The sequence below is a fragment of the Gouania willdenowi genome, chromosome 6 (genome assembly GCF_900634775.1).
Source record: "Gouania willdenowi chromosome 6, fGouWil2.1, whole genome shotgun sequence".
Classification (NCBI taxonomy): Eukaryota; Metazoa; Chordata; class Actinopteri; order Blenniiformes; family Gobiesocidae; genus Gouania; species Gouania willdenowi.
In genome coordinates, this window is record NC_041049.1 from 47,969,785 (window position 1) to 47,988,244 (window position 18,460).

Consider the following 18,460-nt stretch of genomic DNA (forward strand, 5'->3'; position numbering starts at 1 on the left):
AGCGGACGCCTCTGAAGAAGACTGACAGTTGATAGTCGAAACATGCCAGAGATCAAAGTACGTAAATTTCCTGAAAAAAAAGTCTGAATAAATTAAACTAACATAATAGGATTACAAGTTTATGATAAACCTATTTAATAGTGTGTAATTTTAAATAACACAAAATCAAGGTTCCTATGTTTGACTAATTCTGACGTGTGTGCAAATTTAACATGAACCTTGTTTTCTCACAGTGACCTCTGACCTGTTGTTGAACCATTGCTGTGTAGTGACTGCAGCTGACTCAGCAGCTCCACTAACACCAAATCAGCATTTTGGTGCCATGACAAAAAACTAAAAACAGCACAACGCAAGGTTGATGATCCTGGCAGATTTATTGGATGGTACAGCAAATAAAAAGCAATAACCAGCTGCCATTATATATATCTACAGCTCTTTAGTATAATAATTACCAGCACATTTCTTTATATCTTAAATATATCATATAATAGTTGATTTGAAGTCCTTGGGAGTTGTATTTCTATATTTCCATTAGGTGTGACAATCACCACTAAAGGATAAGTGTGTACACATGAATAGTCAGTGTTCCAGAATAACTTGCATAAAGCAAGTTCACTCCAATATGCTTTATTTTTAAATTCTCAGATGTGAAAACACATTATTCATTACAGCTATAGACATTAGTTTTTTTTTCTCTTTACACTCAGTGCACTTGTAACTGTGTGCGAAATGCTTCACTGCCCCCCCGACACTCCTTTATACATGAACCAGAAGGTTCTTTGGTGTGACTGAAGTTAAAGTTTAAACAGTAACATTTGCGTTGCGTGGCAGTGTTGAAAACCTCAGAGAATTGAATATGTCTATTGTGCAACAAATAAATAAAAAGTACAGAGATTTACCAAAAAAAGTAAAAAGAATATCAATCTGTAACAATTACAGGATAAATGTTATTACTGGAGATGGTTAGCGATGAAGCAACAACATAGACGTACGAGTAACAGTACACGGTTCACTATACAGGAGCATCACATTAGTGCATTAGGACAATGAATAGTTAATAGATCAGAAACATGGTTCACATGGCGGGAAATTAATCAGTCGAGGGAAACTTTTACGCTACTAGCGCTTAGGCTTTTTATTCTGACCAGGTCTCATTTACCCTGTGCACTAAATGGTAAATGGGTGGTAACGTATGGGGGGGGTATGGTGCATTCAGAGCAGAGATGTTCACAGGACCAGCTCCTTCTGGACCCCCCAGAGGGTCTCGGCGCTCTTCACCAGCTGCTTCTCCTCCTCAGCCTTCAGAGTCATGTGGATGACGTCCGTCATGCCGCTGTTACCGAGGACGCACGGAACGCTCAGGAACACCTCGTCCTTCACCCCGTGCATGCCCTGCACAACCCCACGAGAAGGAGATGTTAACAGATATGCACGGCTTCTATTTTCTCTGTTCACAATCCATCATCAATCATAAACGCTGATCCAAATCACAAAAAGTTGAATTCATGCTAAATAAATTAATTAATTAAAAAAAAAAAAACATAAATAAGTGCAGTTGTATCTGTTACAAGCATATCACAGAAGTAAAGTAGTGATTGAAAAAGTAATTCCTCCGCTTTTCATGTTCAGACAAAAGCTTAAAAGTATAAATTACTACTCGCACTACTTATGGAAAAGTGATTAGATCAGTGGTTCCTACTCTTTTTCATCCAGTGTACCCCCTTTGCATTTGAACCCCCTCTTCATATCATACACTCTCCATAATTTCATATGTGGAACAGCAGGCTCTTCTAAACCCCTCAATGTGTCTCAAACATTGGTTCCCTAAGGCAGGGGTTCTCATCTGGTCTCACCCTGGGACCCACATTTTGCCACCGTCATTAAATCCCAACCCACTTTTTTTTTTTAAGAATTCAATCAAGCAAATATAGTTTTTCAAAAACAGCTGTTGAAAACACATATTTTATAATAATAATAAAAATCTATATATTTTCCTGTGCAACATGCATTTCACAGCATGCCTGTCAAAAAAAACAAAAAAAAGTTTCTTTCAAAATAAAAGAAAAATCCAACATATGACATTTTTTTTTTGACCAGCTGTCCCGAGCCACCAGTTGAGAATCGCTGCTTTAAGGCTTAATCTACAAAAACAGAGTATAATTAAAAAAAATAGTAAGTAAATATAGTTTACTTTGTAAAATGTAGCTAATTATTGTCTCCTATTGTCAGAGAAATGTGATAAAATTGCCTCTACAGCATAAAATAATCCTGTTTCAATAAATTACAAGAAAATATAGTATTTTATTGAGCAATAGTACTGTTAGTTTGTGGATAATTTGTCTAAAAAAACCCTAAAAAGTATTTTTAATTGAACTGTTAAGTCTTGAGTACCCCCTGAAAAATGCTTCTAGCCCTTTAATGTACCCTTAGTAAACTGATACTGATCTGGATGACTGGATTCAAATGTGAGTGGATTGATGGATGATTGGTGTCTGGTTTGGATCTCCTCACCTGGACCAGTGTGGACACTGGATGGACTTTGTGAAGGTTCTTCATGATGCTTTCCACCAGGTCAGCCACAGACATGCCGATAGCCCAGGAAGTGTAACCCTTCAGTTTGATCACTTCATAGGCTCTGTCAGGAACACGGACATTTATTTCAATACGTGGGAATAAAAAGCTTCTAATAGAATGAGGGCAGTACATGGCTCACTTCTTAACACCATTTCTACACCAGGGCTGTCAAACTCATTTTAGTTCATGGGCCAAATACAGACCAGTTTGATCTCAAGTCAGCCACAGATTATAGGAGAAGATTTCAACATTAATGTGTCCTGGTTTGCACTTCCATATATAAATATAATGTAAAGATATAAAAGCACCAACAATATCCAAACAATGAGGGACAGATTTCAATCATTTCTTTGATTTTGTGACCAATTTCTATTTGATTAAGGGAAACTTGTGGAACAATTTGCAGAAAATTGCAGCGTTTTGAAAAAAAACAAAAACAAAAACAATTATTTTAACATTGAGATAAAAAAAATGATGTCATCATGTGATATAATCATGGGGAAAAAGAGTTTAAAGTATTTTAGAGTTTCATTGAATTTGTGTATTTTTACAACAGAATTATTGATTCATGTTTTCAGTCATTTTCACTTTCTCCTGCATCCTGAATTGGACGCTCTAAAGCAGTGGTCCCCAAACTAGGGGGCGGTGCTAGAATGGCCTTGTTAAACCTTGAGCATGAAAAATAGAAAATGTTTTCTTTGCACTTTAATAATAAAGAGCTTTATTACTGTTCTAAATTTGAGGAAGGTCACTTTTTTTTTTACATTTTGTGACGATGGGGGGGGGGGACTCTTAAGAGTTTTTCATTATTCAAAGGATAATTCAAAAGACAACTTTTCCTCAGGAAGTCATCTTTGATCTCCTGAGATGTTTCGATTGTAACTGTCAGTCTTTGTCAGAGGTGTCTGCTGATTCCTTTGATGTTTCCTTGACTTCTGCATAATCAGACAACAACTATGGAAAAAGAATCGCGCTGGAATTGTGACGCAGAAGTCGAGAAAACTTCAAAAGGAAACATCAAAGCCAGAGTAGTACATGTCTCAGCCCCTCCAAATACACACATTTAATGAAACTCAACAATATTTGCTCAGCTCAGTTTTCACCAGGCTTATACGACATGATGGCAGTTATTTTAAATTTCAAGTATTTGAACAAACTATTAACTTGTCAAAAAAAATCCTGCAATTTTTCTCAGATTATTCCCCAAATTGAATAAAAACCAGTCCAAACATTAGAGAAAAGTCAGTGAATGTTGTCTGGACTGATGTCCACTGGTGTCACTCACCCATCAACCACCAACTTATGCACCTCCTTCCAGTTCTCGCTGTCGCCCTCGGCTCCCATCTGAGGGTTGAGGGTCTGGAGACAAACTCCAGCCACATTCACACCACTCCACACCGGCACTGGGAGAAAAAAAGAGAAAAGTTGGATTAACATGATGTTGGTGAAGTCGAGCAGATGTTAGATTTTGTTTACGGGGCTCACCACTGGAGTCCCCGTGCTCTCCCACGATCCAGCCATGACAGCTGGAGGGATGGAGGTGGAGCTTCTCGCCCATGATGTGACGGAAACGGGCCGAGTCCAGGTTGGTCCCGGAGCCGATGACGCGGTGACGGGGGAAACCGCTCAGCTTCCAGGCCACGTAGGTTAGGATGTCCACTGAGGACCAGCAGAAGATAAACTATCAGACGCCAACATCTACTAACATCTTTTCATTGAAACATCCCAAGGCACACCAACCAAAAATGTAACAATATACAGTCACTCTGATCATAGTGTCTTGAATAGGAATCAAAAACACACACAAAAAAAAAGTTTTAATGATCTTTCATATTTCTTCCTTTTAATAAAAAAGTGCAATTAACAATCTGCAGTTATTCTTATGATCAAAGCGTTTTTAATAGGAATCAAATGAACAGCAGCAAAAAGAAAGAAAAAAAAATCTATTATGATGGTTCATATTTGTTTTTTCAAATAAAAAGTGCAATGAACAATCTGCAGTCATTGTTATCTGAGTGTATTGAATATAAACCAAAAAAAAAATATTCTATCATCTTTCATATTTCGCATACTTGACACACGTCAAAGGAGGGATAAAAGTATGTTTGAAAAAAAAAAGCATAAAATATGATTAGAACTCCAATTGAACTTTATTCTGTTAAATATTGTTTGTTTTATAGTATATAATCTTACATTATATTTGTATATTAATATATACTGTAAATATACATGTATTATTATGTCTATGCACTTCGGGATGGGGGGCTCAAGGAAGCACAATGGCATATTTGCAGACAATAATTAACTCGTTTTCACAAAGGTTTTTTTTTTTTTTTTTTTTTTAAATAATTAAGTAAAATGTAATCATTTTTCCATGGCACACCCGACTGTCTCTAGCAGCACAGTGGTTGAAAAACCCTGTACGACGCCACACCTCAGCTCACCTGGGTTAGAGACCACCATGAGGATGCAGTTGGGGCTGTACTTGACGATGTTGGGGATGATGAACTTGAAGATGTTGACGTTGCGTTGCACCAGATTGAGCCGGCTCTCGCCCTCCTGCTGCCGGGCGCCGGCGGTCACCACCACCACCTTAGAGTTCGCCGTCACACTGTAGTCTGGGAGCAGAGGAGACAGAAATGTCAGCACTTATGATAGAAAACCATCCGTAGTTTTTATTCATCGTCCCAACCTTTGTCGCCCACAATCTTGTGAGTCTTGAGGAAAAGTGCCCCGTGCTGCAGGTCCATGACTTCACCCTTCAACTTGTCCTCCATGACGTCAACCATCGCCAGCTCGTCACAAAGGTCCTGATCGTGAACACGACGCGCAAATAACTCAGAGTTTAAGACATTTCAATGTCTTCATTTATCAGAATCAGAAATACTGTATTTATCCCAGGGGGAAATGACTCTGTTACAGAGGCTGGAGAATGAGTCAAAATGAAAAGAAACGCTAAACAAAGAAAAGAAAACGTACATAATTAAGTTAAAGATTGTTTAGTAAATAAGCTTTACATACAATGTACGAGTTATGATCAAATGTTAGAAATAAGTTGATTTAGTCAAAAACTGCTTAAAAAAACAGTTGAAAATTAGCCCAACAATGGAGGTGTGGCCCAAAAAAAAAAAAAAAAAAAAAAAAACATTTCTAATGCTGGATTCCAATTATTTTTTTTTATTTTTTTTTTAAAGACTCCAAGTGGTAAAAGTAAAAACCATTACTGTACATCATCTGAGAGCTTTTCCTACAACTTAGAAGAGGTGAAATGATGCAGGTAAAAAGTCAAAGGAAAGGCCAAAAATTACACCTTTTTGTAAAACTAATTAATTGAATTAAAATACACAGTGAAAAATGACAGTTTCCCATAATTTTGAAGTATTTCTAAATTGGATACAGATGCAGATGTAAGGCGTAAAAGACATACACTACTTTTTGAGAACAAATTTAAAATATTTTTCAATTTTGAAAAGTATTTTCTTTTGTTTTACTAAATATAATAGACCAGACCTTTGTTGCAAACATGAGGTAAACTGTATGCAGTTAAAGTAGGGACATCAGTGAGTATAGTTGGGTACACACACACCTTGAGCAGTATGCTGATGGCGGAGGCCATGCCCACCATGCCGACGCCCACCACCGTCACTTTGTTGGTGCAGCCGATGGGCTCCTCCTTCATCACGTGGCTAATGAGCTTCTCCTTGGTGGACATCTGTGGGACAAAGTGACAGAACGTTGTTATTATTATTATCATAAACATTCATTTGAACCAGGAGAAGCACAATAAGAGTCCTACAGAGGAGGACAACAGCAAAAATACACAGAATTTAAATTGTTCATAACACAAAGTATATCAAAGGTAAATATACAAAACAACAACAACAAAATGAGTAAAAAAACAGCCACACACAAACAACAAAATGAAAAGTAAAATACATAAAATGACAACAGAAACACAGAAAATACATGAAACAAAACAAAAAAGAACACTAGTTAGTACCGTATTTTTCGGACTATAAGGCGCACTTAAAATCCTTTAATTTTCTCAAAAATCGACAGTTCGCCTTGTAATCAGGTGCGCCTTATGTATGAAATTAATATGTCAAAATGTTTTAGTACAACTTCGGTAAACTATGAAGCTCCGTAGTAGAGCTGGGCGATATATCGAATATACTCGATATATCGCAGCTTGTAGTCTGTGCGGTGTTGAAAATGACCATACCGTTAAACTCGCGGACTTTTTTTTTTTTTTTTTAATTTCTTAGTGGCATTATGCACAAAAGGTGCTGTAGTGGCAACACACAAAAACGAAGTTTTACCACTTCCTTGCAGGACATGAAGTTTTCTGACTCGTCTGTTCCAAACATAATCCAATAAAAAATGAAGAAAAAAGAGGCAAGCGTAGGATGAATCAATCTGACTCTTTAATCCACAAAAAATAGAAAAACTAAAATAAAAGTTCCAAAATCAAAGTGTCCTTATATTTAAAGCTCAGTCTCAAAGTCCCAAAAATAATAAATCCTTACTTTTAGACCACACTGACGTCCGACCGCGACAATGACGTTTCCGATGGCGATGACGTCATTGACGGTGATGACGACGATGACGTCACTGACGGTGGCACTGGCGCTGACAATGCTGACCACTTTGACTGTTTAGGTTGACGGTTTGAACAGTTTTTACGGTCAGAAACACTGTTGCTCCTCGTCCTGCTTCACTAAACTGCTGTCCTTTGACCGCATGGACTTCACCAGCCTGTGTTTTCCTTCACTTTTCGACACTAACCCACACTTTACGGTAGAAATCCAGGTTTACAGCAGCAAGTCAAAACCAATGGAGCACAGAAACTCTGATCATTTAAAAACGTCAACATAAATCAATATTTAAACAATATTACCTTTAAAACTATTTCAAAATTACCTATTCCAAACATATTAATATTTAAACATAAAAAATACTGACATAATAATGATATGGCTCTAACAGGTGCACTTAAATTTAGTGTTGTTTTGAAATGCCATCTTAATGACAACATGCACAAAAGGGCACTATTTGTTTTAAAATATTGTAGTGGCATTATGTACAAAAAGTGCACTTTAATTTTGTGTTTTGAAATGCCATGTGAGTTGCATCCTGCACTAATGTCTTGTTTTGAAATGTCTCTGTGACAATTTTGCACAGAACGTGCACTTTCTGTTGACAATTTTATGTTTGAGCCACTCACTGTTTAATAAATACAGTTATGTCAACTTTGACTTAGTTGTGATATCCCCTTTTTTGCATGAAAGTTTAAAATTGGCATATATTAATGCAGTATGATCAAGAATGTTTTAATGTAGACATATAGAATCATCATACTGGTGTGATTTTGTGCATCAAAGTGTTAATTCAAGGGTAATGCAAAATATCGAGATATATATCGTGTATCGTGACATGGCCTAAAAATATCGCGGTATTTATAAAAGGCCATATTGCCCAGCCCTACTCCGTAGTCAGGTGCCTCGTGGAGTGATATGTACCAGTACTGTGCTTTAACATACTGAACTGAAAAAGTGAGTGTAATGTTTTATATTTCAATGTTGAGAATTATTGTTAATGAGTTGAATAAAGTTTGACTTATCTGACTATTTTGTTTCGCTTAATGAGCCTTATTATTATTATTAATAATAATAATAATAATAATAATAATAATAATAAACCGGTGCGCCTTATAGTCCGGTGCGCCTTATATATGAAAATAGACCCGGTCAGGCCCATTCATTCATAGTGAGCATTATAATCTGGTGCACCTTATAATCCTAAAAATACGGTAGTTCTTTCCTGTATTAATGCTCAGATTTGTCGTTCTAAATGAGTGGTTCCACAACCTTTATGGATCGTGACCCCATTTTGATATCAAGAATTTCAGGCGACCCTAAAGACTTTTTTTTCTTTCCAGAATCAATTTTTGTTCAAGTTTATTACACTACATTTCAAACTAGGGATGTCCCCATACAACTTTTTCATTTCCGATATGATACCGATATTGCAGACTTGCGTGACGGTCAATACAGATATCAGCATGAATCATACATACTTTAATTCTTTGATAAAAAATAATAATGACTTATTTTGTAGTGTGGAATGATAGAAAAGGCTTGATCAAGTGATGTCAGCAACAGTAGGGATGAGAAAAACTGACCCATTTATTATTAACCAATTAGTTACATAATATCTACAGTATTCTACAATTGAATTTAAATTTTAAAAAAAAATTAAAAAAAAAAAAAAAAAATCAGAAAATTTGAATCCAATATTTGTTTTCAGGATAATATCAAACCGATATCAGATAACGATATCGGATTAGGACACCACTATCACAAACGTAGTTGCCAGTGTTAGTGACAAGTTGTGCCAGCTCAGATATTTTTATACTGTAATATCATTATTATTATCATTATTACCTAGATTTACATTTTAAAAAGTGAAAGTATAGAATGCAGTTGTTTACGATTGTGTGTTTTAATTTGTAAAAAGAACAATCATTTAAAAATATATAAAAAAAATAAAAAATGTAATCATTTCTTCCTGAGTCTGGAAGAGTACAGATGTGTTTTCAGGGGCTCTCCGGGAATGCAATACTCCCGTCTGATAACACGAACTTGAGATTAACAGCGAGCAGTGAACAGCTGCATCTGAAGGGAGCCAAAGAAAGCCTGAGCCTGGGAAAACTGGGCCCAGAACATGACTACAAAAAAAAAAAGCAAGTCAAATACCACCACCGGATCCAGAACCTGATCCGGTTTTGGAAGAGCTTAATGAAATGATTAAGGATCTATCTACGAAGATAGAGAACATGACGAATGCCCTGGAGAAATCATTGAAAACCGTGGAGAGTGACGTCAAGGTACTGAAAGAATGCTGAAAAGATAAAAATGCTGGATGCGAGGGTTGAAGATCTGGAAAGAAAAGAAAAAGAAAAGGATGTCATCATCACGGGCCTAAAGATTTGGCCAAGGAGCTACGCCAGTGCGACAAGACAAGCAGATGAACCGACCATCGAAGACACAAAATCGATTGAAGAACAGGTGATTGATTAACTGGACTCGAAAGGCATTGAAGTGAACCCTGACAACATCAACTACTGCCAGCTGCTGCCAAAACGCAAAGATACCAGAGATGTGAAAATTACATTTACCAACGTGAAATTCAAAGGAGAAATCATGAAACAAGGCAGAAAACTTATGGGAACGATGGTGTTTATGAACGAGAACTTGACGAAGCAGAATGCAAGTATCGCATGGAAGGCACGACAACTGAAGAAAGGAGGAAAAATTGTGAAAACTTGGACCAGAGGCTGCAGGATCTACATCACACCCCCAGGAGGAGAAAATGGAAACCCCGTTCTAATCGAAAGGATGGAAGACCTGGAAAAATACGAATGAGGTACCTAAACGACAAGAACACTGATAGAAATTATGGATATGGAAAGAATCACTAAAAATCATCTACAACATCATCAACATCAACAACGGGAGATTAATCAAGTGGACGAATTGGACCCAAACAACTTTTCACACTGGAAACAAGACACGAACTGTCATTACTACACAGAGACTGAATTCAAAGTGGAAACAAAGAAGGAAAAAGGTCTGTCACTTATTCACTGTAATTGTCGGAGTATGTATGCAAATTTTGAAGACATTAAGGATTACATCTCCACATTGTATAGGTTTGACATAATAGCACTGTCAGAAACTTGGCTGAAAGAAAAAAAAGGCATGGAGTTTATGATAAAAGGATATAAATTTGTCTATAAGAACAGATTACACAAGCCAGGAGGAGGAGTAGCACTATTCAAAAAAGAAAATATTGAGATGGAGATTATAGAATCGATGAGTTTAACCGTGGAAGAAGTGATGGAATGTATAACAGTGAAAATTACAAGCCCAGAGGGACGTAAGATAATAATCTGTTGTTTGTATCGTGCACCTGACTGTAAAATAGACATATTTAACGAGAAACTAACTAAAATGATAGAAGAAATTAAAAATAAGAGATTACTGATATGTGGAGACTTCAATATAAACATTTTAAATCCTTTAAAAAAATACACACATTGAAGACTTTACTAATTACATGTACACAAATGGATTAAAACCTCTCATAACGAAACCAACCAGAATTAATAAACACAGCTCAACACTGATAGACAACATCTTCACAAACATACAAAACACAGATCTAAAGAGTGGTATATTAATAAATGACATCTCTGATCATTTACCAATCATTACGATACTTAACACTAACAAGAAGAAGAACTTTGAAAATCACAACAGAAAAACAACTAGAAAACTTTAAACAACAGATAAAAACAGAGACGTGGGAGAGTGTTTTCAAGGAAGAAGACGTGAACGTAGCATATGACACATTTACAGACACAATAACAATATACGATAAATGCTGCCCTTTGAAACAAATAACAATCAAAAGTAAAACAAACAAAGTACCATGGATTAATAAGAAAATAGCCAACGTATGCAAAAAGAAAAACATATTATATAAAAAATATATAACAGAAAAAACATTGAAAGCAGAAGTACGTTATAAAAAATACAGAAACAAAGTCAATAATTTACTAAGAGAAAAAAAAAGAGAATATTATGAAAAACAATTAAAAGAGAATAAAAACAAAAACAAAAAATTGTGGGAAATTAAAAACTCCATAACCATGCGCAAAAGCAAAGAAAAAAATGCAGACCACTTTATAATAAACAATGTAAAAGAATACAATAAAAACATAATGGCACAAGAACTCAACAGTTTTTTCATAAATACTGGAAAAAACACGGAGAAAGGGATTAATAAACACCCAACACTTAAATGGAACCATTTTGACAATGAGAAGAAAGACATTGATAAGTACTTTGTACTTGAAGAAGTAACAGAAGCAGAGGTGGACAGAATAATCACAGCCTGTACCTCAAAAAAATCCAGAGACGTTATTAATCTAACTATGAGTCTAATAAAAACCATAACAGCTGAAATAACCCCGCCACTAACACATATAAGTAATCTCTCATTTAAGAATGGTGTTTTCCCAGAAAAAATGAAAATTGCAAAAATCAGACCGATTTACAAGGATGGAGAAAAATGGAATTTCACTAATTATCGACCTATATCAATATTACCACAATTATCAAAAATTCTGGAAAAACTCTTCATGAAAAGACTCGACAAATTTATAGAAGACAAAAATATACTACATGAAGGACAATATGGATTTAGAAAAGGACGTTCAACAGCAATGGCTATAATTGACATCACGGAGAATATAAGAGAAGCATTAGAAAAAAAACTATTTGTATTCGGAATTTTTCTGGACCTAAAAAAAGCCTTTGACACAATTAATCATGATATTCTAGAAGAAAAATTTCAAAATTACGGAATAAAGCACAACGCCTTAAAATGGATTAAAAGCTATATGACAAATAGGAGACAATATGTTGACTTTGAAGAACACACATCAAAATGCCAAACCATACAATGTGGTGTTCCACAGGGTTCAATTTTAGGGCCAAAACTGTTCATTTTATACATAAACGACACTTTCAAAGTTACAAATTGCCTCAAACTAACGTTGTTTGCAGATGACACAACCATCCTATGCTCAGGCAAAGACATTAAAACTCTAATAGAGTCAACAAATGAAGAACTATCAAAAATTCAGACATGGTTAGATGTAAATAAACTAGCCCTAAACGTCAGTAAAACAAAATTCATCAATTTCGGAAAGAGAAAAATAACAGGAGATATAAGACTGAAATTAAACATGGAAATAATAGAACAAATAAAACAATATAGGGTACTAGGAGTGTGGATGGACGACAAGCTGACCTGGACTTCAGACATAATAATGTGTTCAGACCAGACAGGGTCAAATCGAACATTGGCAAACATAGTACTGTGTATAGAGCCATGAACCTCTTGAATAGCCTTGACGCAGAGACAACAATCCGTAAATCTGAAAGGATTTAAGGAGAAAACACGGAGGATATTTCTACACACATACAGGTCTCAAGTCAACTCTTCATCGAACTATACAGCGACGACATGGAACTCAACCGGTCATTGAGCGCCATCGACAAAATCTTCACGACGAGGCAAATACTACAGCACGAACCAGCGTGTCCAAAGGACACATACCCAAGTGGATATGTCATGGATGCACGAGGGAGAAGCCAGATGCTCTGTCTCTCCCTGCTGACAGTGGAAGATGTGGAGGACATCTATCTGCTAGGAGTCATGATCTTTGGCCTGCTAATGATGGGGGTATGTGTATGTGCATGTGCCTTTCTGATGCATCGTATGCTGAGGCGACTTTCAGAGGATATGAAGGTACTCCGAAAGAAGAAGCACTTTTCGTTTGGAGAGTTGGAGGAACGTAAACAACGACTGGAAAAGAAAGCTCGAGGAGATACGGAAAAAAAGGACAGTGAGGAGGAGTACCTACAGGAACAATGACTGTAGACGAGAACACATCACATAAAAAAGGACAAAAAAAAAAATAATAATAATGATGTGATTTTGCTCTGAATGTCAAAATGAATTTCTGTGATTGCAACCATGTCGGAAATGAACTGAATAAATAAATAAAATAAAAATTTATTTTTGATCAATTACTAGACATTTCAGGCGACCTCACATGGGGTTGCATCCCCAAGGTTGAAGAACATTGTTCTAAATTCTGACATGAATTTTGATAATGTGACCCTTAAATCAGCCAAACATTGTGTCCCTTATTAAATGAAATATTAAATGTTCTCTTATCGAGCAGATGGTGATTACATCAGTCATTTACATTCCTCCATTATAGATTTAAGGTTCTCTTTATTTCACAAGAATCACTTCAGAATGAGGAATGTCTACTATTATTGTTATTACTACCAGTGCTCCTTTAATCCTAATGGTAACCAGTGATGAGAGCAGAGCTGCAGCCTGTCTCTGTGCACCAAGGACATTCCTCAGACTACGTCACGTTATGGTGTACTTCCTGTAGGGGCGGGCCCTGGGCTGAGCTGAGCACCGTGCAATGCTTTCAACATGACTGTACAGGTTTTCCATTGTGGGGTGAACAGGAACACGTAGTGAAAGCTGATAGACAACACCACTGTAATGTGCACAGGTAGAGGAAAGCACTATTATCAGCTACATGTGCTGAGGTGGCACAATAATAATAGTACTAGAACACAGAGTTATTACCTAATCATGTTTACAGCTGGGGGGAATTTCACATAATAAACTCCTTCCTTAACATGAAATGACAGTCAATGCTTAGCGTCATCATTGAGCGACAAAAACTTACGCTTGCTCATTTCACCACATCTATGTGACATTTACCAGTTCCATCCCACACGTCAGTGAAAGTTCACCAAGTTGATGTGAGGAGTCACGTAGGGTCAGTGAGTGTCTCATGTTTCCCTAAATGCTGGTTTATATCATTTTAAGTTGACTAAAAGACATAACGTTTGAATACAAAATGATATTTTACTTGCATGGTTCTCAATCTTTACCCAATAACACAAGGGTGTTAAACTCATTTTATCTCAGGGATAAATACAAACCAGTTTGATCATAAGTGACCACAGATTAAAGGTGGGGAAAACAAGTAAATTCAATATTAATGTCCCTTAGTTTGCCATTAAATTCAACATTAATGTCCCTTAGTTTGTCATTAAATTCAACATTAATGTCCCTTAGTTTGCCGTTAAATTCAACATTAATGTCCCTTAGATTGCCATTAAATTCAACATTAATGTCCCTTAGATTGCCATTAAATTCAACATTAATGTCCCTTAGTTTGCCATTAAATTCAACATTAATGTCCCTTAGTTTGTCATTAAATTCAACATTAATGTCCCTTAGTTTGTCGTTAAATTCAACATTAATGTCCCTTAGTTTGCCGTTAAATTCAACATTAATGTCCCTTAGATTGCCATTAAATTCAACATTAATGTCCCTTAGATTGCCATTAAATTCAACATTAATGTCCCTTAGTTTGCCATTAAATTCAACATTAATGTCCCTTAGTTTGCCGTTAAATTCAACATTAATGTCCCTTAGTTTGCCGTTAAATTCAACATTAATGTCCCTTAGATTGCCTTTAAATTCAACATTAATGTCCCTTAGTTTGTCATTAAATTCAACATTAATGTCCCTTAGTTTGTCATTAAATTCAACATTAATGTCCCTTAGTTTGCCATTAAATTCAACATTAATGTCCCTTAGTTTGCCATTAAATTCAACATTAATGTCCCTTAGTTTGCCATTAAATTCAACATTAATGTCCCTTAGTTTGCCATTAAATTCAACATTAATGTCCCTTAGTTTGCCGTTAAATGCAACATTAATGTCCCTTAGTTTGCCGTTAAATGCAACATTAATATCCCTTAGTTTGTCATTAAATTCCACATTAATGTCCCTTAGTTTGTCATTAAATTCCACATTAACGTCCCTTAGTTTGCCATTAAATTCCACATTAACGTCCCTTAGTTTGCCATTAAATTCCACATTAACGTCCCTTAGTTTGCCATTAAATTCAACATTAATGTCCCTTAGTTTGCCATTAAATTCCACATCAATGTCCCTTAGTTTGCCATTAAATTCCACATTAATGTCCCTTAGTTTGCCATTAAATTCATTATTAATGTCCCTTAGTTTGCCATTAAATTCAATATTAATGTCCCTTAGTTTGCCATTAAATTTAACATCAATGTCCCTTAGTTGCCATTAAATTTAACATTAATGTTCCTTAGTTTGCCATTAAATTCAATATTAATGTCCCTTAGTTTGCCATTAAATTCCACATCAATGTCCCTTAGTTTGCCATTAAATTCAATATTAATGTCCCTTAGTTTGCCATTAAATTCCACATCAATGTCCCTTAGTTTGCCATTAAATTCAACATTAACGTCCCTTAGTTTGCCATTAAATTCCACATTAATGTCCCTTAGTTTGCCATTAAATTCCACATCAATGTCCCTTAGTTTGCCATTAAATTCCACATTAATGTCCCTTAGTTTGCCATTAAATTCATTATTAATGTCCCTTAGTTTGCCATTAAATTCAATATTAATGTCCCTTAGTTTGCCATTAAATTTAACATCAATGTCCCTTAGTTGCCATTAAATTTAACATTAATGTTCCTTAGTTTGCCATTAAATTCAATATTAATGTCCCTTAGTTTGCCATTAAATTCCACATCAATGTCCCTTAGTTTGCCATTAAATTCAATATTAATGTCCCTTAGTTTGCCATTAAATTCCACATATAAATGATATATAAAATATGCAAGTGACAATAGATCAGTCCCTGTATGATCCTTACTTAAATTTCCTTGATTTTGTAACAATTTTATTAATTTTGGGGGAATTTCTTTCGGAGTAATTTGAAGAAAAAATTGCAGGATTTTAGAAAATTTGAGATTTCCTTTAACAATTTGACAATGTGACATAAGCACGAGAAAACTGTGCCCCTAGGGGTACACATACCCTCATTTGAGAAACCCTGCTCTAACGGACCTGCTTAGGCCCTCGACCCTTGAGTTTGTCCCTTATGCAATAACAGAATCAGAGTGATTGATCTGAAGATGTGTATTACACAACCATGGGTGGTCACATCATCATCATCACCTCTGCAAAGGCCTTCATGTAGCACATTGTCACCGATGGACTACAACTGCAGCCTGGATCATGGTGGACATCAGCAGACAGAGGTGGGCGTGGCCCACCCCCCCCCTAAAAAACATAGTGTCCAACCTGTAGACGTGCAAAGCCTGTAGTAGCCCATGGAGATCAGCTTTACAACCCTGCTTTAATTATTAATGATTATGGACGAAATTGAAACCTGACTGATTGGTGATGTAACATCCAGCAACAAGTAGATACAACATTCACAACATACATCCATCCCACAAGACTATAGTTTCATTTTAGAAGATATAATAAAAGCATTTACTAATCAATGAAAACCAATTCAAGCCCCTGACTAAAGTAGTCAGTAGCAATCATAGCATCTAGTCGTCTCTGTTGTGATGCTAAGCTAAAAGAGGCTATGGTTGACACATGGTCTTTGTGTTGATGGATTATTCCTCTTACCTTCACTGTGTTCTGATGGCTTTAAAACCGAAACGGGAATGTGTGGTGGATCCTGACAGCTGCTCTTCCGCAGAAGTACTGTTGCTGTGGGAGGGTCCGCCTGTATTTATAAACAGCGTCATCGATGGACGTGACGTACTGGTGGACCAATGGGTGATGATGTGGGCGGGGCCTCGGCGGCGTGCTCTGTGTCACGTCCGTGGCAGGATGCGGCAGCAGCAGCTAATTAGCTTGGTTAGCTTTGGTTAGCCGTGGTTAGCATTAGATTAGTCACTATGCTGCTCTGTTTTCGCTGGAAACACGAGGCTGGGGTTCGGTGAAAGCCACGTGTAGGGGATTTAACGGATTATGGGGGGATTTGTTCATGAGAGATCAATTTGTGCTTCTCTAAAATATTATAAAAAATATCTTAAATGCACATATTGTAACAGCAGTGCAAGAACAGGTCTTGTATACCACTTTAATTCTACAGTTACCTTTACTTACAATGTTTAGTGAATAATACATGTAAGAATAAAATATACATTATACAGGCAGTAAATGACAAAACAAATATATTTTTACCTGATTCTGTTAAAACTATTCTACCAAAAACTTGTGTGTATTTTGCTAGCTGTAAAAGCTAAAGAAATTCCCTATTGTTCACTATTTCAGGACTGGATTAGGAGTCAGAGTTCTGGTTTATCATCACTTGAGTTTGATTAAAAAAAAAAAAAATGAAAGTAAAGATTTTTTTTAACTCGATTTATTGAAAAAAAAAAAATGCGCTCTTGAATGTAGATATTTAAAAGGGAGACATGTGCTTCCGAATTTTTAAGGAGTTAAAAAATATTTCCAAAAATATTCATAGTCAACAAAATAACATTTGTCACTTATTTTTTATTATTATTTTTTTAGTTACAAAAATAATTCAAACCTCTTGAGGACTAAACTTAATCATACTGCAATTGGGTGTTGGTGGCTAGGATCAATCTATTGTAAAAGGAATATAATGATCATACTAACATTGTTTTATGAGCAGGTTGTGTGTAAAGCAGTGGTTCTCAAACTTTTTGGGTTCAAGTACCCCCTTTTTCTCATTGTACCGCCTTTGTCTGACTACAACATTTTGCTTAGAAAACTATTTAAAACATCCACAGAGCAGAATGATGGAATTAATGAGTGATAAACACATATTTTAAAGAATCTCATTTTGTAAATTAGTGGCAATAAACAATATTTAATGCAGTGGTTCCCAACCTTTTATATCAAGAATTTACACCATTTTTTACACCTCGGGGTCCACGTACCCAGGGTGTAAAGTATAGACCATGAGTGCCCCCTGTGGTCACTAAGTGGTATTGGTTAAGGGAAACTTATAATGCAAAAAAAAAAAAAAAAAGAAGAGAAAATCCTTAAAACTGCCTCTGTAACACAAATATGTTGCTCTTTATGTGAAAATAAATAGTTATAGAAAATTAACCTTTTTAAAAAGGCTTGACTAATTGGTTTATAGGTCTGAAAGGTTCCCTGGTTTTAAAAAGATTGAGAAACACTGCTCTACCAATGAATAAATCAGAAATGAATTTACAGATATGTTCTGATGAAGGGTGAGTAAGTTATAGTTTGTGACCTAAGGCTCAGCGTTACTATCCAGATGTTGTGAAACACTTTTATATGATTATAGAGCTTGTAATAAGTCACAATCATATCAGTGACATTCCTGTGCCACCTCTGGTTCATTCATAGCTATTGTAACACACGCCTCA

General features: G+C 35.9%; 1 protein-coding gene across 1 annotated transcript; it reads right to left on the minus strand.

The window, feature by feature from the left end:
* Positions 1 to 585: 585 nt before the first annotated feature.
* Positions 586 to 16,868, minus strand: ldha (lactate dehydrogenase A4). The gene is made up of 8 exons (XM_028449609.1): positions 16,713 to 16,868; positions 6,161 to 6,286; positions 5,267 to 5,384; positions 5,019 to 5,192; positions 4,060 to 4,233; positions 3,860 to 3,977; positions 2,512 to 2,635; positions 586 to 1,392 (listed from the first exon to the last, which is right to left on the minus strand). The coding sequence occupies exons 2-8, from the start codon at positions 6,284 to 6,286 to the stop codon at positions 1,228 to 1,230; spliced, it is 999 nt and encodes a 332-aa protein (XP_028305410.1). The 5' UTR covers positions 16,713 to 16,868; the 3' UTR covers positions 586 to 1,227.
* Positions 16,869 to 18,460: the final 1,592 nt, after the last annotated feature.